Source organism: Epargyreus clarus, unplaced genomic scaffold (genome assembly GCF_041222505.1).
Source record: "Epargyreus clarus isolate Ecla_fem2 unplaced genomic scaffold, WU_Ecla_fem_2.2 ptg000016l, whole genome shotgun sequence".
NCBI classification, from domain to species: Eukaryota; Metazoa; Arthropoda; class Insecta; order Lepidoptera; family Hesperiidae; genus Epargyreus; species Epargyreus clarus.
Window position 1 is genome coordinate 8,001,728 of NW_027332224.1, and position 27,992 is coordinate 8,029,719.

At 39.2% G+C, this 27,992-nt stretch overlaps 1 protein-coding gene across 1 annotated transcript; it reads left to right on the forward strand.

The window, feature by feature from the left end:
* The first annotated feature begins 125 nt into the window (after positions 1–125).
* On the forward strand, positions 126–27,992 carry LOC140748556 (uncharacterized). Its single transcript, XM_073081369.1, has 15 exons — positions 126–309; positions 838–936; positions 1,697–1,815; positions 2,616–2,760; positions 3,210–3,334; positions 3,949–4,059; positions 12,197–12,281; positions 13,628–13,661; positions 14,313–14,639; positions 15,511–16,193; positions 17,786–17,884; positions 18,585–19,344; positions 20,599–21,144; positions 23,594–24,102; positions 25,442–27,992. The coding sequence occupies exons 2-15, from the start codon at positions 901–903 to the stop codon at positions 25,646–25,648; spliced, it is 3,786 nt and encodes a 1,261-aa protein (XP_072937470.1). The 5' UTR covers positions 126–309; positions 838–900; the 3' UTR covers positions 25,649–27,992.

Consider the following 27,992-nt stretch of genomic DNA (forward strand, 5'->3'; position numbering starts at 1 on the left):
TGAATCGGTCCATTACTAGATATCGATTAAAATAATCGATTCTTCGATTAATCGATCTCAGATCGCCCCATCGCTATTTGTCACTTCTCACTTGTCACGTTGTCAGTTGTCATTTGTCAGTTTGATATGCAATATGCATGTTGGTTTGGTTTTATTTTGTTTTGTGTTTACGTTTCTATAAATTATAAATAAATGTCATTTATTTTTAGGAATGACAGAATTTGGTGCTCTAAAAACGTAATTAAAAAGCAATGTATTCCAATGTAGTGAGGTGACTCGACATGACTTATTCTGCTAGTACAAGTTTTGGTAAATATTCACCCTATTGTTAAGTAAATTATTATTAAATACGTGTAATTAACAAGACGAATGCTATGCATATTGGTTAACGTACCATATCAGTTCTGATCCATCCATCAGCCTTTAAAAGTCCACGGCTGGACATAGGCCTAATCTGCATTCATTTCATTTTTATGAAAATCTTTCAAGTTCAACCCACTCTTACACAATTTATGAAATTTTGTAAGAGCCTTCACGCGTCGAAGTGTTTGTTTTGCTCCATGTTTCTATGTACTTGTATATGTTACTCTAATAACTTCAACTGTCAAAAGTGGTTTTGCTTAAGACTACCTACACACCTGCCTCAGATCAGTATAGATACAGAAAAACCTTACCTTTCGCAGTTGAGTAAAAACAAAACAAATATAAGTGTAATATTGTATTGTCTGATTCTTAAATGAAAAATTACTTTAAGAACCTCGAAACTCTTACTATTAGTCTATGTATTTATAATTTGTCATTAGTATGGTATCTTATATAAATGTTGTGTTGTTTCAGTACTGCTAATGTCAGCAAACACACCTACAGTTTGCTGAATTCAGCAACTCCCTGACTTCAAATATGAAAGTTGAGAACTTCAGGAGATTGTTCGCCGAGGTTGGTATTGTTAAACACTCAGAAGGGATTGCAAAAATTCAATATAATCCTCTATAACCATCAACATTCACAATGATACATCTTTATCCACGAATATATAATAGTTCCTTTATAACAGACATTGCAAAAAAAACAGATGACATTGTATAACTCAAAACAAGACTGAATATTCCAAAAAATATAAAAAGTATGTGAAAGTGACATAGGTTATCAACTATCTCACCTAGTTGATGCATCAGTGCGATGTTACTGAAGCACTTATGAGAAGCAGACCAGCAGTCCACCTGATAGTAAGTGGTTAATGCCACCCATGGACATCTGTAATAAATCCCATATAAGATAAGATTCCTACTAGAGGTCGACCACTGATGGGTCGCTTCCACTGAAGACTTAAGTCTTCAGTACTAAAAAATATAAGGAAAAATAATAGAAAATAATAGAATACTAGAAAAATAATGTCTCGAAAAAGTAAGTTTTGATCGAGGGGTTTGAGGTTCAAATCCCAGGCACGTACCTCGAATTTTTCAAGGTTATTTACAAGGTTAATACATATTACAAATTAATTATCACTTACTCAAACGGTGACTGAAAACATTGTCAGGAAATCTGCATATCTGAGAAATCTTTAAAAATAAAAAAAAATTACAAGGTATGTGAATTCTACCAATATGCACTTGTCCAGCGCGGTGTACGGCCTAATCCTTCTCATTCTGAGGGGAGACCCGTGCAGCAGTGGCACAGTACAGTTGTTGTGTTCCAGTCGCGGCAGGGCGTGCTGGCGGCGGCGGCGCTGCTGGCCGTGCTGCGCGCCGCGGGCCGCCTGGAGCCGCACCGCCACGCATATAGCCGACGCACCCTCGACAAGATCAAGGAACTATGGTTGGTACCGTCCGCGCCAAACTTCTAGTCCGCTCCGAATATCGAAATGAATCGCGTCGCAGAACCAAATTGTAGATATTAGCGGGGTGAAGACAGCGCGGCAACCTCGCGGTGCCTCGCTGCCCATTCTCGCCCACTGGTATAGTCGACGCCAAGCTGCTAGTTCGCTCTGAAGTTTTTGTGCACAACTACAAGCATATACTCCGTAGCAACAGTAAGGGCATACTAATTGCGCTATGTACCCGTGAGCGACAGCGGGCAGTGGAAAATAGTATAATAGTGAGACACATTATGAAATATTTTTGATTAAGTTAAAAAAATATATATTACAGACCCTGTAACTGTCCCTGTAACAGACTGACATATTGGGTACATAGGTTTAGTAATAAAGCTCCGTTTTGACGAATTCCCGCTATTCGTTAAAAGATGGCGCCACAGGTATTGTGAATCACGCTATCGGAGTTTTCTCAACATCTCGTATACAAGAATTTTTCAAATAGGCCTTCAGGCCCAAATCCGAAACTGTAAGGATTAGCGAAAAATGCTTAAAGGAGGAGGAGGAGGAGGAGGCCGATTTTATTAAAAACTAAAATTGCATCATTACTTTTTTAAAATATCATTTTCCCTAGCCGGGAATCGAACGAGTTCAATTAAAAAAAAACACCATATTATTCCACTATCTGCAAGTGTCGCTTATAAGGATTAAATTCTAGGAAGTAATGTTATGAAAAAAATCTTTAACATTTTCCGTTTCCTTTCATTTGTAACAAAACGATAATGGTTGTCATGTTATAATCCAGGGAGTGTTTCTGCTCGGAGCAGACACAGCAGCTGCTGGCGGCGGCGGCGGCGGGCGACCGCGCGCTGCCCGGCCGCGCCGCCTGGCCGCTGCTCGAGGCCGCGCTGCTCTACTCCACCGATTACACGCTCACGCTCGTCAACGAGGTATGTATAGTCTGCGTAAAACTGCTAGTCCGCTCTGGATATAGAAATGAATCGCGTCGCCATAGCAAATTGTATGACTACATCTGCACGCAATAACTTCAGAGCGGACTAGTAGTTTGGCGCGAACAATACCGCACTTTAGCGGACTAAGGGGTGTCCCCAGACACAGTTGCTACCCCTAAAAAAAGGTTGTCAAAACCAATCAATCTCAATTTGTGAAATGTGTATAAAGAACGTTTCCCTACCTTTCCAACAGGAACACAGCAGCTAACGGCTGTTATTAGGCAGAAATCGAACCACAGATCACCGCCACCATCAAATTTACCACCTTCAAATTTTGATTCAAATTGCGATTTCTCTTCGTGGGGCACCAAGTGGCCGTTTCCGATAACCGCTACTTGCACAGACAAGTTTGTGGGACTATAACGAGTAGTTCCTGTCGTCCCCAGAGTTCCCTGTCGTCCCGCGAGCCGCTGCTGTCTCTAGCGGTGCTCGCGCGGCTGCTCGGCTGCGCGCGGCGCACGCGGCCGCACCGCGCGCTCTGGCGGACCGTGCAGGACGCGTATCAGCGCACGTGAGCAATATACCCTTACACACGCTGATAATGTGGGCATGCATGCTGATGATATGTTGATACATGCTGATAATATGCTGAATACTGATATATATGTTGATACGTGCTGACAGTAAGTTAATGTGTGCTGATATAGCATAAATCAACATACTATCAGCATGTGTTGATACGTGCTGATAGTATGTTGATGTGTGCTGATATGTTGATACATACGGACAGTATGTTAATACTTGCTATGTTGTTAAACGCTGTCGATATGCTTATTGTTGTAGGGTCTGTTTAGGTTGGTTAATTCACTGCAGAGAGTTAGTTCTATAAAATGGTGTGTCACTTTCAATGGCTTAATTGCAACTGACTTGATCTGTAATAATAAATAATCACATGTGTCGATACGTGCTGACGGTGTTGATACGTGCTGGTAAAATGTTGACATATGCTGATGCTATGTGGACAACTTTTAATTTTTACAAACTTTAAGTATAATATTTATTTATTGTTAATTAAAACGGTTTTTCTTTTTTAATTTTGTTCACTTTCTTTTTCTCATTTTTTTTATTTTTTCATATAGAAGTAGCAAACCTCCTAATAATAAACGGTACATTGTTCCCCCACAGCGGTCGCACGGCCCCCGCGGAGCTGCTGCGTGTGCGCTGGCGGCAGCTGCTGGCCCTCGCCCGCACACCGCGCGCCGCCGCGCAGCCGCTGCTGCTGTACGTCGCGCACATGTGAGTACCCCGCACACAGCGCGCCGCCGCGCAGCCGCTGCTGCTGTACGTCGCGCACATGTGAGTACCCCGCACACAGCGCGCCGCCGCGCAGCCGCTGCTGCTGTACGTCGCGCACATGTGAGTACCCCGCACACAGCGCGCCGCCGCGCAGCCGCTGCTGCTGTACGTCGCGCACATGTGAGTACCCCGCACACAGCGCGCCGCCGCGCAGCCGCTGCTGCTGTACGTCGCGCACATGTGAGTACCCCGCACACAGCGCGCCGCCGCGCAGCCGCTGCTGCTGTACGTCGCGCACATGTGAGTACCCCGCACACAGCGCGCCGCCGCGCAGCCGCTGCTGCTGTACGTCGCGCACATGTGAGTACCCCGCACACAGCGCGCCGCCGCGCAGCCGCTGCTGCTGTACGTCGCGCACATGTGAGTACCCCGCACACAGCGCGCCGCCGCGCAGCCGCTGCTGCTGTACGTCGCGCACATGTGAGTACCCCGCACACAGCGCGCCGCCGCGCAGCCGCTGCTGCTGTACGTCGCGCACATGTGAGTACCCCGCACACAGCGCGCCGCCGCGCAGCCGCTGCTGCTGTACGTCGCGCACATGTGAGTACCCCGCACACAGCGCGCCAATCTATTACTCCGCTCCGAACATAGAAATGAATCGCGTCGTATAGCTAATTATATAACTACACCTGCTCGCAATAACTTCAGAGCGGACTAGCAGTTTGGCGTGGACTATACCTAGCTACTGTCGCCCATGGGCATCTGTAATCAACCCCAGGTGTAAAACCAGTCCAATAGTGGGATATCTCACAGGCTCGTACACGCACTTAATGGACAGACTACCAACACGTCTACTCTCGCCGGTGGCTCTCGTATAACTGACGTGGTGCGAACGAGACAGTGATTGTCTGTGTAGGTGAGGGTATGAATAAACGCATACACTACATCCCTTCCTTAATACATTTTTTTATTAATTTAACTAATAATCAGCATACCAAACAAAATCAACAAATAATAGATTCTACACATACTTCATTATAGCTTTCCATTCCCCTTCTACCTTCTTTAAGTGAACGACATTTCTTCTGTAAGATTGTCCAGTTTCGTCATTCCTCACTACACAATCTCCTGCATTGGTACTTTCCACAGTATACTGGGTCGGGTTAAAATTTGGTGTCAATTTATTGGCTTTGTCCATGGCTTTCACATAAACTTTTTCACCCTCGCTTATCACTGACTCCATAGCTTTCCTCTTTCTGTCCCCATACTCTTTACCTAATTCCTTTTGAATCCTGTCCCTATCTCTCACATCCGAATCTTCTTTCTTCTCATTTGTATTCTCTAATGTAGGAATTTTGTCCCTATTTTGTCGTTGAAAAAACAGTTCTGATGGTGTTCGACCAGTCACCGAGTGAGGTGTACTATTGTACATCATTAGATATTCGTATAAGGAATCTTTCATGTCTCTGCGTTCTGTTTGACTGATCCGCAATCGTTTTAAAATGTCCCTATTCTGTCGTTCGACCTCACCGTTCATCTGAGGCCAATATGGAACTGTATTGTAAAGTCGAATATTGCATTCTTTACAGTATTCACGAAACTCTTCACTTACAAACTGCTTCCCGTTATCGGCTGTTATAGAAACAGGAAACCCGAGCCTGCTAAAGATTTCCTTCAAAATTTTTATAACCTGAGCACTTGAGATGGATTTGGTCACTTTTACTTCTTTATATCGACTGTAATAATCGATTACAACCAGAAGATATTCATTACTTGGAAGTGGCCCTAAAATGTCCATTGCCACATCTATCCAAGGTCCCAAAGGCAGTTCTCGTCTCTTCATAGGCACAGGCGGGCTAGGCAAAGCCACCAAGGTACACCCTTTGCACGATTTCACTAAGTTTTCTGCGTCCTTGTCAATGCGTGGCCACCAGACCTTCGACCTCAAACGGCCCTTCATGGCAACAATGCCCGGGTGACCTTCGTGCGCCGCGTCCAAAACACTCCTACGGAGAAGGTGTGGTATTACAATCTTGTTTCCTCGTAATAGGATATTATTATAGAAGCATAACTCACTTTCAAAAAATTTATAACTTCTCACGGAGTCGTCCCAGTTATTTTGATAGAGCCCTTTCCGAACATTGCAAATTTCCTTATCAGTCTCAGATGCATTAATAATCTCGCTCATTGGTATTGCTTGTGGTCGCGCAAAGGTAACCACCTGACACACATGTGTATCTTCATCATCCGGATGGTTGCTACTCAATTTACATAGACGTGATAGCGGGTCGGCTATATTATTTTTGCCTGGCTTGTACATAATCCGATATTTGTACGATTGCAGGCGCAACACCCAACGCTCTATACGTGCGCATGGCTTGGACTTCTTTCCAAATAGGACCTCCAGCGGTTTGTGATCCGTGACAAGGTCAAATTCCTTACCAAATAAAAATATGTTGAAATGTTCAACCGCCCAGACTAAAGCCAAAGCCTCCTTCTCGGTTTGGCTATATCTTCGCTCGCAATCTGTAAGGGTTCGATTTCCAAAAGCAATTATGCGTGGTTGATTTCCATCAATTTGGACAAGGATAGCACCCAGTCCAACCGGGCTTGCATCAGCTATCACCTGAGTTTTGTCACGGACGTCGTAATACCCCAACGATTGTATTTTTGTAAGCATTTGCTTCAAATTATCGAAAGAATTTCTTTGTTCTTTCTGCCAAAACTTCTCAATATTTGCATTCTTTCCCAATTTCTTCCTCAGTAACTCTTTTAAAGGTTCCGATATTGTAGCCAAATTAGGAATCCATTTATTGATGTAGTTAAGGAGACCTAAAAAACTCTGAAGCTCCTCTATGGTCTGAGGCACACGAAAATCCATTATACTTTTCACGTACTTATCCAGAGGAGTTATGCCATTAGGTTCTAGATGATGTCCTAGAAAATCCACGCTCTGCGTTTTGTAAATACATTTTCCTTCGTTAAGTAACACATTGTTGTCCTTTAGTGTCCGCAGAACTTCATCAAGCCTAGCATCATGTTCCTGCTCATTATCACCGTAAACGAGAATGTCGTCAATAAAGTTTATTACTCCTCGACACTGAATCAACATACGCTCCATGATCTTCTGGAATAGTTCGGGTGCGCATGTGATGCCGAACATTAATCGCTTATAGCGATATAAACCATTTGGAGTAATAAAAGTGGTTACATGTCTGGAGTCAGGATGAATCTCAACCTGATGAAAAGCATTTTTGACGTCCAGCTTAGTAAAAAATTTTGCTTTATTTATTTTGGGAAGCAATTTATCCATGGTTGGTAGAGGGTGGTTCTCTCTCATAATTGCATTGTTTGCACGTCTCATATCCACGCACAACCTTAATTCTCCATTTTCCTTCAGAATCGGAACTATGGGCGAAACCCATCTTGAAGAACCTTCCACCTCTTCGATTATATCCTGATTCAGAAGTTCCTTGATTTTATCATCGACTTTCTTTTCTAAAGGGATAGGTATTCTTCGGCATGGCTGAGAAATGGGCTTCACAGAATCATCAATTGGTATTTCTACGAGGACATTCTTGAATTTCGGAAATGGCGTAGAATTCCCGTTGTCGACTTGGTTGATGCCAATACCCATTCGTAATACTCCCAAAGACAGCGCTGACGTTTTTCCCAGTAAGTCTCTTGTCCCACCAGTTATTACGTAAAAGGTGGTGTAATCTTTTCGGCCATTTGCTTCAATTTCCGCGTCAAATGAGCCTTTCACTGTCAAGGGAGACTGACTACCATAAGCAAGAAGAATTTTGCTAGGGTCCTTGATTTGGTTCTTTACCTTAACACCACCACTTTTCAGCCTTTCCCATGTTTTGTCTGTTATGAGATTAGGTTTACACCCAGAATCTATGAGCATATCGATTTCCACTCCACCAACCATACACCTAACAGTAGAGTCATTATCTATTTGAAAAACATAGTCCACTTCTTCATCGTCCACCATATCAACATTTTTTCCTCTCCGATCTCTTAGTCTCTTTCCTGTATATGTATTACTACTTTGATTACCACTGTATTTCCTCTTTTGTGGCTTTGTTTCAGAGTCCCTAGATTTACAATGAGCTGAAAAATGGCCTATCTTTTTACATGAATGACAGGTTTTATTCTTCGCTGGGCAGTTCAAGTCGGTAGATTTATGGAATTTACTCCCACATCTAGTACAGCGTGAAATACTTTGTAAACTGGTCCTCGCCTCACTAGAATAGATTTGACCTTTTCTATAGCTATTATTATTGTTAATTTGGTTTACTTCTTGGTTCTTTGCTCCATTTACTTCTTTTCCGTATACATCCAGTTGATGACTCACTAATTCCAGGGTATTTGCTAGTGTCATTATTTCGTCTAAGGTAGCTTTGTCTCCCATAGTTAAAATCTTCTTGCGGAGTTCATTTGACGTGCATTTCTCTGTGATTTGATCAATAATGAAATTATCAGGTTTCTCAAATCCACATTTACCCGCTTGGTTACGTAATCTTACTAGAAACTTTTCCATTTTTTCGCCAGTTTCCTGTTTCAATTGTCTGAACAAATGCCGTTCGTACACTTTACTCTGCTTAGGCAGAAAATATTCATCGAGTTTTTTCAGTGCAGTTTCGAATACATCTTCCCTTTCTGCTACAGATTCTGACTCTCCAGATGGTGCTGCTCTAGCTAAAACAGACGTAACTGCGTTAGCCCCAGGTAGGTTTGAATAAATCTCCTGAAGTCCTGGTCCTCCAAAATGCAACAGAGTTGCCCTTTTCTTTTCCGGAATTTGAATGTCAGCAGCCTCAAGGTAAATTAGCAACGACCTCTTCCAGCGCTCCCAACGAATACCCACAGCAGAGGTATCACCTTCCACATCCAGCTTGTCCGGACCAGGCATAAAATTTGCCATGATGACACCCTCTTACTCCCTGGTTTGACGGGGTGACCTGAAAACACCACCCATAAAATGGCAGCAACAATATAACCCACCAATTGAATGGCAGCATAAGATAACCTACCAATTTAATGGCAGCATACACAACCTACCAATTTAATGGCAGCATACACAACCTACCAATTTAATGGCAGCATACATCACCTACCAATTTAATGGCAGCATACATCACCTACCAATTTAATGGCAACATGACATAACCTACCAATTTAATGGCAGCATACATAACCTACCAATTTAATGGCAGCATACATAACCTACCAATTTAATGGCAGCATACATCACCTACCAATTTAATGGCAGCATACATCACCTACCAATTTAATGGCAACATGACATAACCTACCAATTTAATGGCAGCATACATAACCTACCAATTTAATGGCAGCATACATAACCTACCAATTTAATGGCAGCATACATCACCTACCAATTTAATGGCAACATGACATAACCTACCAATTTAATGGCAGCATACGTAACCTACCAATTTAATGGCAGCATACATAACCTACCAATTTAATGGCAGCATACATCACCTACCAATTTAATGGCAACATGACATAACCTACCAATTTAATGGCAGCATACATAACCTACCAATTTAATGGCAGCATACATAACCTACCAATTTAATGGCAGCATACATCACCTACCAATTTAATGGCAACATGACATAACCTACCAATTTAATGGCAGCATACGTAACCTACCAATTTAATGGCAGCATACATAACCTACCAATTTAATGGCAGCATACATCACCTACCAATTTAATGGCAGCATACATCACCTACCAATTTAATGGCAACATGACATAACCTACCAATTTAATGGCAGCATACATAACCTACCAATTTAATGGCAGCATACATCACCTACCAATTTAATGGCAACATGACATAACCTACCAATTTAATGGCAGCATACGTAACCTACCAATTTAATGGCAGCATACATAACCTACCAATTTAATGGCAGCATACATCACCTACCAATTTAATGGCAGCATACATCACCTACCAATTTAATGGCAACATGACATAACCTACCAATTTAATGGCAGCATACATAACCTACCAATTTAATGGCAGCATACATAACCTACCAATTTAATGGCAGCATACATAACCTACCAATTTAATGGCAGCATACACAACCTACCAATTTAATGGCAGCATACGTAACCTCATCAAATACTTATCTCATCAAATATTGATTGGTTTGTTGTTTGTTTTTTTTTTTTTTGAAAATAACGCAATCTATTAACAGCTACATGTACTAAATGTGACAATGTACCTTATTGTGGTAACCTGCTACCAAAATGAGGGAATAAAAAGGTATTTTAAGTGTCTAACAAAACAAATCATAGCGCGAGGACAGTCTACACATGCATAACCACACTATTTCAAACATCCAAAAAGTCCCCGGATGGGAGTCGAACCCACAACTCTGTTTATCTTATCTGCCCGCAAATACAGTAACCTTCCGTTAATGAAATAAAATGCTATTACTTCAATAAACCGCAACATGATGTTTTCTATTAAAAGTAACTGAAGATAAGTTGTTATATGTAGGTATATAGTCAGAGTCTTTCACCTGTTTATGTTTTTTTTTTATGGTTTACTTATTATTATTATTTTTTTAACACCAACATAGTTTACACCAACTATAATTTAAAAGAACATTAGTCTATAATAAGGAAAAACTAAGTGCAAGTATTTATACTATATATATAAAACTGCTTGCTTAAAGAGCGAGTACAAGGTATATCAAATAACAATAAAAATAATGAGGAAAACAAAGATTTTTCTAGAATAAAATAAAATTAAGTTAAATTAAACAGATTTTATATGTCTATATTATTTAGGGAACATACATTTATTTATAATATATTGCGAATATTATGCATAAAACGACAATATTTTCTTGTCTGGAGACTACAACTATGATGTATCTACGTGTACATTACGTACTTAATTTAAGTATATGTAAAGGATTATGATCCTTCGAATTTTATTTTTTTACCTACTATATAGGACTACCCGTCGGTATAGTTAAAGTCCGTCACATCACTTGCCAAGTAAAATATTCCTTCCGATGTAAACAAGAAATATATGAATTTCATTTGACGGTTTCTGTCTGACAGTATTATCTACCTAACAGAAGAAATTATACTACCTTTAGGTACTTAAATATTTTTTCTTTTCATATTCTCATTCTGTATAAGTCACATACATAATGTTCTTACGTGGTTTGCGTAATACTTTTTAGAATAGAATCGTTTATTTGCGATTATATAGATACTAGCAACGACACTTATAAAACAACAAAGCGCAGATAATATAAAACTACCTGCATTAAGTAGTAACAAACGAACAGATGTTTGTAATTTAAATTGACTTGCCGGTTGTTTTATTACCTATTCTCCTCCCCTTTTCTAAAATAAACAATAATTTACCTTTTTACTCGTCGCCACTTGTAAAACCAGTCCAATAGTGGGATATCTCACAGGCTCGTACACGCACTTAATGGACAGACTACCAACACGTCTACTCTCGCCGGTGGCTCTCGTATAACTGACGTGGTGCGAACGAGACAGTGATTGTCTGTGTAGGTGAGGGTATGAATAAACGCATACACTACACCAGGTAAAATTAGATATTCCTATCGCTACTCCTGAGGACTAAGCTGAAACGCCTCTAAAACATATATTTTCCTTGCCACACCCTTCAAACCAGAACACAGCAGTGCTTAACACTGTTATTAGACAGATTTTTTTTTTATAATATAAGGGTAGCAGACGAGCATGCAGTCCACCTGATGGTAAGTGGCTACTGCCGCCCATGGATATCTGTAATCAACCCCAGATAGGATTAGATATTCCTACCTGAGGTCGGCCACAGATGCGCCGCTACCCCCTGAGGACTAAGCTGGTACGCCTCGGAAAAGTCTGTCTCCCTTACCACACCCTTCAAACTGGACCACAGCAGCGCCTAATACTGCTGTTATTAGGTAGAAATAGGTGTGTCGGTGTGTCCAACCGGCGACACCACCGACACGCATTTTCAATTAAATTTATAAGCCTATGCAACTTTATATGTGATATGTGCTATAGCATGTGTGTGATATAGAATATGTGTAATATGTATGTTTGTGCAGGAAGCCCGATGATAAGATGCTGCTGGAGAGGATGTCGTGGTGGCCGCAAGAGGCCAGCTCCGACAGCGACGACGACGACGACTACGTGAGTGTTACGACACGACGCCATTCCGGGTCGATCAATACCCCCCTTTTTTGTTTATGAGGGGTAAATTTTCAAAAAATACCCTATACCGTGGGGGCACTTTTTTATTTTTTTTATTTATTTAATACCATAGAAATATACATTGGTTTACAATTGAAACATATCCATATAAACCCTATGTAGGTTTGTCTTGGATACTGGGTTACCCTAGAACTGTTACTAAAATAAATTATCGATGGATGGATGTAAATCCACTCGCAGTTAATATTCACGTACATTTAGTAGCAATACATCACAATTATTGTTTACGAGTTTAACTCAAACAGCAAAAAAACCGGTTCGATGGGCAAGGGTCGACTCATTTGTACCTGAATGTATAAGAAAGTAATGAAACTTGGGAGTGCACGTGGGAGTACTGCACTAAAACTCCCCCGGTGGCCATCCTCGGCGCTGCGTATAGGACTCCGGTATCTCTAAGGAACACAACCGGAGTTCTCTAAGCGCGTTACCATAAAGCTCGCCACATCATCTGGTGTGTAGGACGGTATGCGACCACACATACCGCCGTCCTTCCCGGGGTTGCTTGCGGGATGGTTCGAGCTCACTCTTGTCGCCCGCAATACCAGAAACCCCCTTTTAGTCGAACTATGTGAGTCCTACGACACGATGCCACTCCGTGGTGGATAAATATGAAATATCCCCCTTTTTTGTTTACGAAGGGGAAACCCTCAAATGCCGTTCGAGTCCACTTGTGCCGTCCGCAACCCCGGAAGCCTCTTACGACAGGCAGGGGATACCGTAGCCCTATTCTAGTACCGGGACAACAGGGACGATCAATACCCCCCTACCCTGCATTTCTTGGATCTGAAAGGTTTTCTTTTAACTACTCTATATGGGTGTCTGGAAGAGATCGCTTTTGAGAGATAGACCGCCTGTTCCTCCTTTCATTAGGTATATTTGTCATATATTAGTTAGTGTGCAATAAATTGTATTGTATCAACTATATGGGCTTTCTGAAGTTATACTTCTTTTGACGCGTTTGGGAACAATGAAGAGAGGGAATATTTACAAAATTTTGCAAGTTTGACAAAAAAAATGTTTTTATTATTTTCTCGTATGATACGATACGTCCTGTCGTTGCGTATAATTCTGTGTTTTTTGGTTTTGTAATAGTTTCGTTTCTTGCTCGTGCACACATTGATAGGCACTCTTTTTTGTGAACTACACAAAAGAAGTATAACTTCTCACGTGTGAACATGAGTACACACATGTTATTTTTGTTCCTACTTTCCTTCTATCTGCTTATAATTTATAAGCAAAAGTATAAAACGTTTATTTTGTTTCAGGAAGCTCCTCTGTCCGTGGACTTTACTGAGCTCGGTAAGTTACTTCTCATTTCGTTTGTGTGGTAAAGGAGACATACTTTTCCGAGGCATTCCAACTTATTTAGAGGTTACGTAAGTGGCTAAGCCGCCCATGGGCATCTGGAATCAACCTCAGATAAGATTAGGTTCCTACATGAGGTCCTTCACAAATGCACCGCTACCTGAGGTCTAAGCTGGTACACCTGGGAAAATTATGTCTTACCTTACCCTTACCACATCCTTCGAACCAGAACACAGCAGCGCTTAACACTGCTGTTATAACAGAGATAGGTGTGACGGTGGTGCCGCCAGAGTCGAACCACAAATAGTTCTACCACCTTCAACTGATATCACTTCAGTGGTATATCAATAAAGGAATATAATAAACTTTAAATGTTGTGTTAGGAATATCGTCAGGAACTTATATGAAAACCAACTTTTTATAAACCAAGAACCTTAACTTTCCAAAATAAATTAACAGAAAAACAATTAAACGCAAATGAGCAACAAAACTGGCAGAGTAACGTTCTTTACAAAGATCGGAAAATAACTACCCATAGACGATCTGCAGTGCCCTTTTATACGCCCACTTTTAGTTAATACCCGCATTTGACAATTAAATTTCTTTACTCTTACCATCATTCCTAACAGACGTTTACATTTCCAGAGGCGTGTGAAGATGTGGACGCTATCAACGAATATATTCGTAACAACTTTTTTGACGAGGAAGCCTTATCGATATTCAAGAAGGAGGAACTCTTAGAGTATAACCTCCCAGATATTAGTAAAAATTACGCAAATGACACTCTAGCCGCCTTGGAGAAACTTGATCCAACTAAATTACAAGTTAGCGTTATAGTTAATGATTCTGAAGATGTCGGAGATTTAAAAATAGATTATAATGTCACAACTAGCGTAAATTCTGAAAATCACATATTTAGTTCGAATCGTATTAGCGTTGCAGACGGACGTGTAAAAGAGGAATCTTCTATTTGTAAGTATTTATATAAAGTATATACATCCAAAGTATTGAAGAAAGTTGTAATTTTTAGATCCTACTTGAAATTATTATTTCTAGCTCAGCAGCAGTAGATTATATTAGAAAGGAGACCCGTGCCCAGCAGTGGGACGATAGTGGGTTGATGATGATGATGATTACGATTGTAATAATTTAAATAAACAATAATATGTTATATGAGGCTGTTAGAACCAGAGTAGCCTAACTACAAAAACACGATTTACAATATGGAGAAAAGTAAAAGTGTATAGTCCGCTCTGAAGTTGTTGCGAGCAGGTGTAGTCATAAAATTTGCTACGGCGACGCGATTCATTTCTATATTCAGAGTGGACTAGCAGTTTAGTTTATAAAATATTTTAAAATTACTAAAATAAGATAGGTCTGAAATCATTAAAATGCAGTTCTGCCACTCTGGTTCTAGCAGCCTGAATTCATCATCATCAACCCATTACTGTCCCACTGCTGGGCACGGTTTTCCTGACAGAATGAGAAGGATTAGGCCATAGTTCAAGGCGCTGGACAAGTGCGAATTGGTAGACTTGAATTTTCTTTAGATTTCTCATGTATGCAAGTTTTTTCACGATGTATTCAGCGTTTAAGCAAGTGGTAATTAATTTCTAATACGTACATAATTTTGAAAAATCGGACCCCTCGATCGAGAGGCCGAGTTTCTTAACTAGGCTATCACTGCCGTTTAAGCAAGTCATAATTAATTTCTATATTATATTAATAAATATACTAATTAATTTTGGTAAAATAATAAACATTGACTAATATGAACCTTGTTGAAAAATATTTTTTGATACAATTTGTTACTATCCTTATATTAATTTTGTTTTATTTTTAGCAATCGATCCAAAGTTACTAAGTATAACACACGTGAAGTTATCGCGTATCGACGAAACAATTGCGTGGAGGAAACATGCTAGGAACAGTTCTATTGACGTCAGACGTGCTGGCTTACTTACCGATGGAGATGCAGATCAGCTGCAACATAAAACTAATATCAGTGTACCTGATAAAAGGGCAGATCATACAACTAATATGAGTAGACCTAATAAAAGGGCAGATCATACAACTAATATCAGTAGACCTGATAAAAGAGCAGATAGATTTAACGATGTTAATCAAAGCGCAAAACGAATGGCGATTTTAAAGAATGATTTCTTAGAATCAATAAAAGATAAACCTAAATTAGTTAATTGTAACAACATAGATTCTAATACATTTGACGGCGAAAGTGAGGATAAAGTTGACTCAGGAAACAGCTGTTACAGAAATGGCGCTCCCAATCCGGATCTGTATCCAAAATTGAAGGGATTATCGAAAAGTTTTTTGGGTAATGAACATAATAAACGATTATTTGAAGTTTGTAAGCCGGTTGTAGTGAAATTAACTGATGTAGAGGCGCCTCGTCGTCGCCTCGTGAAGAAAGTGGAGCTCGTTGATATTGAGGAAGTTCGGAGGATCAATAGGACGATACTAACAGCACAGGTGACTCCGGTGCAGAGCCAAGAATTTATAATAAAGGTACGTTGATATTGAAATTATATTAAATAATAATAAAAGACTGATTTTAATATATATATTTTAATATTTATATTAATTTTAATCGTAACATAACTTAACTACAGTAATCAAACTACATGATGTAATTATTAATATGATTGCTACAATCTAGTCGTTATAACTACTGATTATTTGAATTCTATGGACTTATATTTTGCAATGAAATAAAACGTGAAATAAGAGTACAGCCTGTACAGCCACCCGAGTTAAAACCCGAAGGTTTGGGTTTGATTCCCGCCTATGGTCTTTTTTTTTATAGTTTAACCTTTTTTTGTTGACGAGGGGGAAACCTTCAAAAGGTACCCGATGCCTTGGGAGCGACACAGGGTTATGTGGGACTCTTACCGCACTAAAACCCCCCCGGTGGCCGTCCTCGGCGCTGGGTAGAGGTCTCCGGGATATCCAAAGGAACGCAACCGGAGTCCTCTTAGCGCATTGCCCCGTCGGGCTCCGCGCAGGTGAGCTTATCGCTCACCGCACCGTCTGGTGCGTACGACGGTATGCGACCACACATACCGCCGTCCTTCCCGGGGCCGTTGGCTGGGCGGTTCGAGCTCCCACTCTTGCCACGCACGACCCCAGAAGCCCTTATAGTTTAACCTAACGATTAGGCAGACTACTTTCCATCAGGTAGCATCTGATGGAAAGTAGTCAACGCCGCCTATGGACATTTGCAACACCAGAGGCGTCGCCAATGCATCGCCGGCTTTGTATGAGAGCTCTTTTTGCACCTTTTTTGAAGAGCCCCATGTCATAGCGCTCCGCAGCGGTCTGTTTGGTGGTAGGACTTAGCGCTGCACTCTTGCTCTAATAGGCTCTTAACTAACTACCTAGCAAACGACAAGTAGGTACATGAAAGACTCGCGCGGGTGTATGCTCTTTTTAAAGACCCAACATTATTTTAAATATGTAGTTATGAAAAGTAATCATGTAATCGTGATTGCGTCTACAATTAGTAGTTAGTAATCAACATGTTTAACTACTTTTTACGATTACTTTTTGTAATCTGTAGTTATAATTACTGATTACTATATGTAGTCGTAGTTAGATTTCATATTGGCCAACACTGACCTTTTTTCGCTATCTTCACCTGTTTTAGCCGAAAAGATTTAAGATCGATTTTTGGAGAATCCATCCTTGGGGCTCGATTTTTTGTGAGATATTTTTCGGAGAAAAAATCTACATATTACGGTTTAATAGACATACGAGTATACAGCGAAAAACTCCGAAAATTACCGGTTTCTTGTATGGCGACACCCATTTATTTGCAACTTTTTTATTTTTAATATTTGTTGTTATAGTGCACACTCTTATACATACTCTGTAAATTTATAATGTCTATTTATTCCGGTTAAAGAGAAAGAGCCCTGTGACAGACGGAAAGACAGACAGACGGACAAACAGATCGACGGACAGACGGACGGACAGACAGACAGACAGACATACATACAAACAGATAGACAGACAGACAGCGGAGTCTTGGTAATAGGGTTCAGTTTCTCCGTTTTTACTCTCTCGGTACGGAACTCTAAAAACGAATGGTTTGTTGTCAGAGTCCAACGGGAGATGATTGGCTGAAACGGAGACTGCGGCAGTTGGAGAACGACATACTGGAGAACTCCGCCAAGACAGATCGCTACATACGAGCACAGGTAATACACAATTTTGTTTAAAAACCCAATGGAATTTGAAGGTACCCTTTGTGGTTCGGCGGCATCAATGCTACCTCTATTTATGCTTAACAACAGTGTTAAGCGCTGATGTGTTCTGTTTTTTTTTTGTAATATAGGAGTAGCAGACGAGCGTGAAATTCACTTGATGGTAAGCCTACTGCCGCCCATGGACATCTGTAATCAACTCCAGATAGGATTAGATACCTACCTGAGGTTGGTCACAGATGCGGCGCTAGCCCTGAGGACTAAGTTGGACCACGGAAACGTATGTCTCCCTTACCACACCCTTCAAATCAGAACACAGCAGCGCTTATATGTAGTATTGCATGTTGTCGTGTTTGGACGCTAAAAGGGCCAATGTAGTGCAATCGGAGAGATACCACCGTTACATATAATTGAAGCGTGATGCTGCGTTTCTGGGGAAAGGTGTTGACGTCGAATGCTTTAAATATCAGGTGATTATAGTCCTGAGTGGTGACGACATCATTGATCGGCTTTAGGTAAAACCCGTTAACTCTACGAAGTTGGTTACAGATGTCTATGGGTGGTCACCGTCAGGTTGACTGCACGCTTAATAGTTACTTTAGTCTTACAAAAAATCTTATTTCATTCGCATTAACTCTTTACGTGTATACCGGTTCAATAGTTAGAACATAATTGAATTTGGGAAACTTTTCAGATAGCTTCAAAAGTTGATACAGGATATTTCTATGATATGAAAAGAATAATCGACATTATGATCAATCGTATCATTAGGCTGAAACCGCGTAGGAAAAAAAAATCGCCTCCCGATATAGAAGAGGAGGAGCAGGTCCCTTCGGACCCCTACCAAGAGTGGGAGAGACAAAAGAGCATAATGAAGAAATATTTCTTCATCGGCGACACACAAGAGAATTCAAATAAAAAAGCGAACAAGAATAAACAAAAGAAAGATACTGCAATTGTAAAAAATACTGCAATTGCAGAAAATACTGCAATTATAGAAAAAACTGCAATTGTAGAAAATAATGCAATTGTAAAAAATGAAATGCCGCCTACAGTACTCGCACGAAATTGCAACGACACTTTCATAGTGTTACCATTTACAAATGAACCTAAGGACATATTGCGCGCAATACATAATACTGGTAATCTTATAGGCTTGAATAACGCACCAGTAAATAACGTGATGCCAACAATATTCAGTACTGTACCAATTGGCGATATTACTAACAACGAAGTGACTCCGATTATTACTGGAGTGTGTTCTCTGGCGCACACTGAGGTCATAGAAGATGTAAATGAGCCTGAAGTACTTTTAAAACCTGACAATGATATAAAGGCAAGGCAGGAGAGAGCAACTGATAGTGGGTTTAATATGATGGATAATTGTATAAGGGAAACAGTGAAACAAGAAGATATAGATGCACGGCTTGAAATCATCCCGACACGAGTTATTGGTGAGTTATAATTGTGTTTGAAGGTAGAAGTAAAACTTCTCTCTACTCCCACTCCTTTTCCGTTCATGCAGTTAGACTGTGGAATTCACTTCCGCTTCATATTCGTCTCACTAACAATGTTTCTTTGTTTAAACGAAAAGTAAAAGAGCACTATTTATCTCTTTCATAATTAGGTATATATGTGTATTTATATATTATATGTATATGTTATTATATATTTATATGTCTTTGTTATCTATTTATTTTTTTGCACACTATGTTTGCCTATTACATAAACTTTCCGACCATAGGGGCTGCTGGAATAAATTTCAGGTTGAAATAAGTAGTCCTCTGTACTACATCTCTTTTTAATGCCGTATTTTGTTATGTTTCTGTGTACACAAATTTGTAAAAATAAAAAATAAATAGACTGTGGTTCGACTCTGCAACACATATTTCTGTTATAACAGCAGTGTAGCGCTGCTGTGTTCTGGTTTGAAGGGTGGTAAGAGACATGCTTATAAGAGGCGTTTCAACGTAGTCCTCAGGGGTAGCGGCGCGTCTGTGGCCGACTGAGCTAAGGAATTAATCCTATCTGGGGTTGATTATAGATGTCCATGGGTGACAGTAGCCAAATACCATTAGATGGACTGCATGCCCATTTGCATTTATTTTTGAAGTTATACTTTTTTGAGCGTTTGCAAAAAAATACGAAATTGAATTTCTACATCTAAAATCGATAACATAAAATAATTATAAATTTTGTTGTTATTTTGGTTCAATATGATACGATATGATACAACACATTTTGTAATAACTTTAAACTTTCAAAGAAGTATAACTTCTTATATACAATAGTGTACAGTGTACACGCGTTCTTTTAAATTTAAATCTTTTTTTTTTAAAGATGGCCTGTTGGGAAGGTATTGTCCGCGCCAAACTGCTAGTCCGCTTTGAGTTGTTACGCACAACTGCAAGCATATATTCCGTAGGAACGTAAGGGCACAAATTAATAAATAGTTACTACGTAAGTAAGGGCAGCTATTCCCGCGGGCGGTCCCACGCTGTTTTCTTCCCACTAATATCTACAATTTGCTATTCGACGCGACTCGTTTGTATATTCAGAGCGGACTAGCAGTTTGGCGCGGATTATACTTATCTACGAAAAGAAAAGAAAAATGTCTGAACTCTTTTCAAATCAAATTTATTTGTAAAATGCTAAATATACATCTTAGTTGAAATCTGTTAATTTCGAAAGTTTTCTTGTCAATTTAGGTACTAAACGGCACATCCCAGTAGCGGAGACCCCCCGCGGGCCCCCCAAGCGCGCCGCCGAAGCCTCCAACGACAGCGTCGCACTAATGACTCTCGCAGATTTACTGTCGAACAGACGATCCCTCATTACTCATAAATCTGACACTCGCACAGAAAACAGACCAAAACCTACATCGTTACCAATAAACAAACCAAGATCACATCCCCAATCTACCTCAGAAACGTTAACAGATCCTCTGCAAGCGACATCCTCCCCATACAAACCAAACATGTTGAGCCAAATGTTGACACGACCGCCCTCACCGATGACCAGACGACCAATTACACTGGAAACAGCGCCATCTATCGTCAAAACTCAACCACAGACACTACCCCCACTACTCCCAAAGCCACCGTTACCATCGCAAGTGAACGACGTGGAAGACCAAAGGCTGACGTGTGCCGTAGTGAATTTGGGCCCTATGGACACTTCGCAACCGCACTGGACGGATGAACATTTTGTACGAAGCCTAGCCGATTGGGAGGTCGACGAAGATGTTAGAACAGGTAAGTGCATCTAGGATAGTGAGTATCTTAAAGTAAATCTAACAGTTGAAAAAACTAAAAAACATGCTTTTATTGCTAATCGAACTAAAAAGAAGGAAATAACTTTTAATGTCAAACAATTTAAGAGTAAATAGTTTCAATTTAGAGTAAAAAGCGTGGGGTGCTTGATATTTTAAATGTCTCATAAATTGGGGAATTAATTATCTATAAGGATAAAACTGTTATCAAATGATTGCATTGTAATCGGTCCTTGATACGTGTGCAAAGTTTCAAATTAATCAGAGTTTTCGAAGTTGGTGAAAATTATGCTCAAAGATTCCGTTACATACATACATACATACATACATACATACATAGATACAACCCAAGCTAATAAATGGGTGTTAATAACATTATTATTTTCAAAACTAAAAATCACGGTATAACAGTTATTTAAACTAAAAAACTTTGCGATGAACAATCTCGCCTCGAAAATCGTTAAATCTGAGGATGTGATAAGGACAATGGTACAAAATTATTAAAATCGTGTAGTGTCATCGGTTTTTGATAATTCTTAAAGTATTTGAATTAAACTGAACTTGAAAAAATCTGGTTAAAAGATTCCGTTACATAGTTACATACATATTTACATACATACATACATAAAACCCAAGCTAATAAAGGCGTGTTAAAAAGCATTGATAGACTCGTGGCTGAAACTCCCTCGAGAGGTCCGAGGTTCCAATACCAGGCACCTTTTATTGTATAGTCATGTGCGTATTAGAAATTAATTATCACTTGCTTAAACGGTAAAGGAAACATCGCGAGGAAACCTGCATACCTGAGAGATTTATAAAACAAATCTCAAAGCTATGTAAAGTCTACCAATACGCACTTGTCCAGCGCGGTGGACTATGGCCTAATCATTCTGAGAGGGGAGACCCATACCCAGCAGTGGGACAGTAATGGGTTGATAATCATGATTTACAAAAAAATAAGTTAAGAGAACTGAGAATAAGTAACAATAGCAATTTTAGCAACAAATTAATAAAAATCTTAATAAGAATAAATTGATTATGAATATGAATTGTTTGTTGAATTATTTGTCGAATGAATTTAACGAATTGTGATTATGGTTATTATAATGCATATTGTAATAAATGAATTAATGTAAACATTCTTAGATGAGTAAAATACATAGATTGATCACTCCTAACGAGAAAATGTAACCAGTTTTGAGAATTATAATTGTTGCGTAAATAGTGTTGTCACGTCTCTGTTCTAAAATTTCCCTTAAAAATTTTAAAGTATTTATTTATTACGTAAATTATGTAATTTACGTAATAAATAAATACTAAGTCGGGTAAAAATTTCGTATAAATAACTAATACTATGTAGTATTAGTTATTTATACGAAATTTTTACCCGACTGCCAAGGAAGGGTCATGTTTTTCGCGCGTATGTTGTATGTTTATCTTTCTTTATTTGGTCGGATCTAACAAACGGATGGATGAATTTTGACAGTTAAGGTGTCATATTTGTCTCAATGATCCGAATGTCCTTAGAGAGGCGTTAGAAAAAAAATCAACAACCTATCGAGTAGGGTATCAAATGAAAGGAAATTAATCGGAGATTATAAAAACATATTTGTATAAATATAAAACAGCAAGGTGACTGACTGACTGAATAAATGATTAATTCATTTTTCAGAAATCAACGTACAGCCGAACCCACTAACCTTAGAGTTCTGAAATTTTGCACATAAGTTCTCTTTATAGCGTAAATAAGTACTAAGAAAGGCCTTTTGGAATTTCTACCCCTAAGAGGGTAAAATAGGGGATGACAGATTTTTTTAAATCCTTTATTTTTGAAGCAACTACTTTAAAATTTAGTATTAAGCTTTCTGGATAGGAACAAGGACACTCCTATTTATCCCCTTCCGAAAAATAAATCCCGTAGAGAGTAAATTAGGGGTTGAAAGTTCATTTGAATAACCGTCAATTTTGATTGGTCCGATTAATTTAAAATTTTGAACACTTAATCAAGAATCGATGACAATACACAATTTTAATAATATTATCCCATTCTCCTCATCGGTATGGTTGGGAATCGGGATTAACGCTTTTCTTTTTACGATTTTAGCGTGGTATTTAGTTTTTAAACAATAATTGAGGCTGCTAGAATAAGAGTGGCCTAACTGGGTTTTAATGGTTTTTGACCTCTCGTAATTTAAAAATGTTTTATAGTCCGCGTAAAACTGCTAGTCCGCTCTGAATATAGAAATGAATTGCGTCGCCATAGTAAATTGTATGACTACGCCTCCTCGCAACAATTTCAGAGCAGACTGTACACTTTTACTTTTCTCCATATTGTAAATCGTTTTTTGTACTTAGCCTACTTTGGCTCTAACAGCCTCAATTATTTTTATTACTTATCAAAGTGATCATTATGATTGTATTTTTAAATGCAGCTCCACCATACGCCGTTTTGGACCCTGAGACACTGATAGTGAGGACAGACCCGAGTAAGACGAAGTGGGTCGTAGCGGAGGAGTACATAATCTTAACAGAGATGTTAGTGCCCTGCAAGCGATACCCCGCTTACTGGCGTTTTGAAACACACGGAAATAAAACCAGCCTCTGTTTTGTTGATACAACGGAAAATTTCGATAATTCTAATGATGATGATGACACAGTACTAAGTAATAATGACGCGACTGAGAATAACGTTAATAGAAATGAATTGTATAACGAAAATAATAAATTTAATACATTAGATTGTGAAAGAGTTAAAAGTATTACTAGTGAAGAATCAAGTGATAAAATAAACGTTGAAAATGATTCAGAATCAGAAGCCACTGATAGTAAACATGAACAAGAATCATTCGCTCAAGACAAGACGGAAAGGAATCCAGATGTAGTAAAAAGTTCGAACAGGTACTTCAAGAAAGTGTGCGACGATCCTCCGCGGTACGGTCTGGTGAGTGTTAAACGATTGTTGGTTTTTATAATATAGGAGTAGCAGACGAGCAAGCGGTCCATCTGATAGTATGTGGCTACTGCCGCCCATGGGCCTAGTTACTCCATGATAAGATTTAATTTCTACCTGAGGTCAGCCACAGATGCTAGAGGTGGCGGTGGTGCCGCCGGAGTCGAACTACAAGGGATTCTACCACCTTACTCTGGTGTACCTGCGTACTTTTTGAAGATTTCCCCCTAGTTAAGAAAAAAAGTGTGTGTGTGTCAGCTACGACGCACGATTGGAGTTTACTCCTTACGAACGATAATTATGATATATATCGAATAGAAAAAAAGGGTAAATGAACGCATCTGCTAAAATGATAAGAGAAACAAACATCATCTGTAATTATTCGGATTATTTATATTACTTCAATAATGCGTATTACATAAAGTATGTTACAAAATAATAATAATAAAAACACTAAATAAAAGATCTAGCTGTTCGTATTTAAAATGTATATTATTCATAAATGTAAACGATAAGCTTACCAATTAACCGCATCCATGTGTTTTTTGGATTCTTCTTCATTATCATCTAAATCAATTTCTTGCATATTTTCAAATATTTTTTCAACTTTAATCACTTGATGATTTGTTTAATAGTACATAAAAATACACGTATCAATTCATAGAAGTACAAGAAAACTTTAAAATCAAAACATTAAAACTTGATGGTTAGGTTGCTGTTTATGTACGTTGTATATAGATGTATACAATAGATGCTACTATATGCATTTATTATACAGCATGCATACCCTGTACTCGGCAGCAGTATACAAGTTGTGGCAGAACTTCGTAATACGCAGGCGCGCAACACACACGTACAAACATACGCACACATTCAACTCTCAGACTGGAGGTAGTGAACTATACAGTGAGACTACGAAGTATCGCGCAAAGAGGAGACCCCGAGAATGAGATACGCTGTGTAATGTATTCCATCTCATTCTTTTACACGTTCAATCCTACAGATATATGTTTGTCTCTTTCTACGTTACGCCTCAACTTTTCGTGTTACACTTGATTTTACTCCTCATAAAATTTCCGTACCGGGCCTTATTACTCAAATCGTTTCTTAAGGAGTAAACTCATAAAACAAGTATTTTACCCTTACTTACTTACTAAAATAATTTTATAACATAACCTTATTTTTCCGCGGCACACCAATTAATGATCCCGGTACACCAATGTGCCCCGGTATACACTTTGCCGAACCACCTACCTTACCAAAATTTGGCTTACCCGGATTGTTTGCTATTTCAATTGTCCAAATTGACCGGACAATATTATCTCGGCAGTTGCTATCAGCGGTGCAGAGCGCGGCGTCGTGCGTGTGTTTGCTGCGCGCGGGCGCCCCGCTGCGGGCGCTGCACGAGCGCTCGTGTCGGGGCCGGGAGCTCGCGGTGCACCGCTCTAACACCGCGGTCGCGCTCGCACACCCCGACACTGAGCTCGTGCGAGACCTCGCGCAACAGGTGCGGGATGCGATGACGCGGGTTGAATAGGACCTCCCGACACGACCCCGTCTCATTGCAGGAGACTCGCTCCGTCGGGTCGAACGGAACCTCCCCGCACAGCCCCTGCGACACACAGGACAGGACTTCCCGGTACAGTGCCAGCCCCTCCCCGCACAGCACCGGGCCGTCGTGGAAGACTCGCCACGTCGTGTCGAACGGGACCTCCCGGTACAGTCCCAACCCGTCGAGAAAGCACCACCATAACTTTAATACTAGAAATAGAATTAAATTAGCAATTCCTAAACATAGATTATGCAAGGTGGCTAGATCTTTCATGGGTAACTGTATTCGCTACTACAATAAAATACCCGACCACATTTTGAATCTCACAGAAAAAAAGTTCAAACATGTCGTTAAACTAACGCTATGTAAAAAAGCGTACTATAAACTAAGTGATTATTTGACTGACAAAACGGTGTGGTCTGAAGTAGTTCCAGCTCCACATGTACCATTAGGTTAAGTTTAACACTGTAAAATCCATTTTTTTTAAAAGATGTGTGTTATGGAGTTTCTTTCGCCGCTGGTGGTAGTTTGACCTTCAAAAAGTGCTCTGTAAAGAACCTATTTTGAATAAAAAAAATTGATTTGATTTGATTTGAAAAGACCCAATGAGGCGGGTTGAACAGGACCTCCCCCACTGCCCCGACCCGTTGCTGAGAACTTGCCTCGTCGGGTCCAACAGGACCTCCCCGCACAACACAAAACTCATACTAAGGGTACTGTACCCTTAGTGTGTACAGTGAGTTTTTACGTTTCGACAAAAATGACTGTTTCGATATTAGCGGACTGTATCATAACTAGTGGGGAATGTATAGGAAATACGTAAACAAAATCAAGAACAGTCATTTTTGTAAAAACGTAAAATCTTATAGGGTACAGGCCGTCGCGGACCCGCCTCCTATCAAGAACTCCTGGCAGGAATCCGAACTAATATTATAAATACGAATGTGAGGTTGTTTTCACACCTTAATTACTAAACAGACTGTCGTGAAATTTTGTACATACGTTGTCAGTCCAGAAAAGAATATAAAGTGACTTTTATTCCAAATAAAGAGTACTTTATTGTTCTCCTGAGATATATAAAAATATATTTCTATTCTGACGGCGAGTAAAGCCGCGGGTAAAATCTAGTATATTATATTGAATTTTAATGACTATGTGTAAAAAGAATACGATGTAAACGGCGAAAGAAAACTTGAGAAATCTGAGAGATCTTTAAAAATGCTCAAATAATGAAATGAAATGAAATATGTATATTTGTTTTGTATAGGTTTAAAGTAGCACTTATAAATATGTATTCAGTTATTTTTGTAATCCTTTTCATAAACCACTACCATTAATGAATCCATAATGATTATTAATTATTTGTTGTATTATTTATTATTAAACGCTGAATGTAGTGTAATTGTAACATATTATAATTATATTGAATTGTAATGTTATAGGAATTTAAATATTTAATCTAATTTAATTTACCCGAACATCAAGTGTTGTTCATTATGATAAATGTTTTAAATTATGTGTTTATTGTGTAATAAATAAATAATAACAGGAATTATACTCCGACCGCTGAGAGAATGCATTCCTGATGTCTGTCAGAGAGTGTCAGTTAGTCCACAAAGGTAGCAACCCATCTGTAGTCAACCGTACGATTAATCTTATCCGAGGTTGATTATAGAAGAGCAGTAAGCACTTACTACTTCTGTGTTATAATGAGTGATCCTATAAGGGTTCCGTTTTTTATTCTTCGTACGGAACTCCAAAAAATTGTAAATTATGTAAAAATAAAGTGCGTTGATTCTACTGTCAATTCGAAAATAAAATTAAAACCATGTGTGTAGGTAAATTTTGTCATGTTTAAAAATAAAAATAGATAAAATTGAATTGTATATGGAGGTGAGAAATTTACGAATGAAAACTAAATACTACGTAATAAATAAATAAGTATTTCAAACATTTTAAGGACATTTCAGAACGGAGACTTGACAATGCTTTATTTACGCAACAATTTCAATTGTCATAACTGCTTACACTTTCTAGTTAGGAGATCAATCTATGTATTTTACTCATCTAAGTACGTACATAAAGACACAATAATAAAATATTTTTATATTAGGTTTAGTTCATTGCTCACCTCAATATGCCAGTCATATAATATTGTAATGTCAATTTAAGATTTTTTTCGACTGTTATTTTAATAAATGTATGATATTATATTTAGATAAATAATATTACAAGTTATGGAATGAAAGGGTATTGCCGTCATGTAAGGTTTTCTTTCCCTAATGTATGTATTACAGATGTATTAAAAAAATACAATGTGTGTAATATA

What these genes read in the sequence shown, in the direction of transcription:
- LOC140748556 (XM_073081369.1), top strand. Translation starts at nt 901, where the DNA reads ATGAAAGTTGAGAACTTCAGGAGATTGTTCGCCGAG. An exon ending in CTGCTGTACGTCGCGCACAT is followed by an intron (nt 4,060 to 12,196) that starts GTGAGTACCCCG and finishes ATGTTTGTGCAG; the next exon opens with GAAGCCCGATGATAAGATGC. An exon ending in CGTGGACTTTACTGAGCTCG is followed by an intron (nt 13,662 to 14,312) that starts GTAAGTTACTTC and finishes TTACATTTCCAG; the next exon opens with AGGCGTGTGAAGATGTGGAC.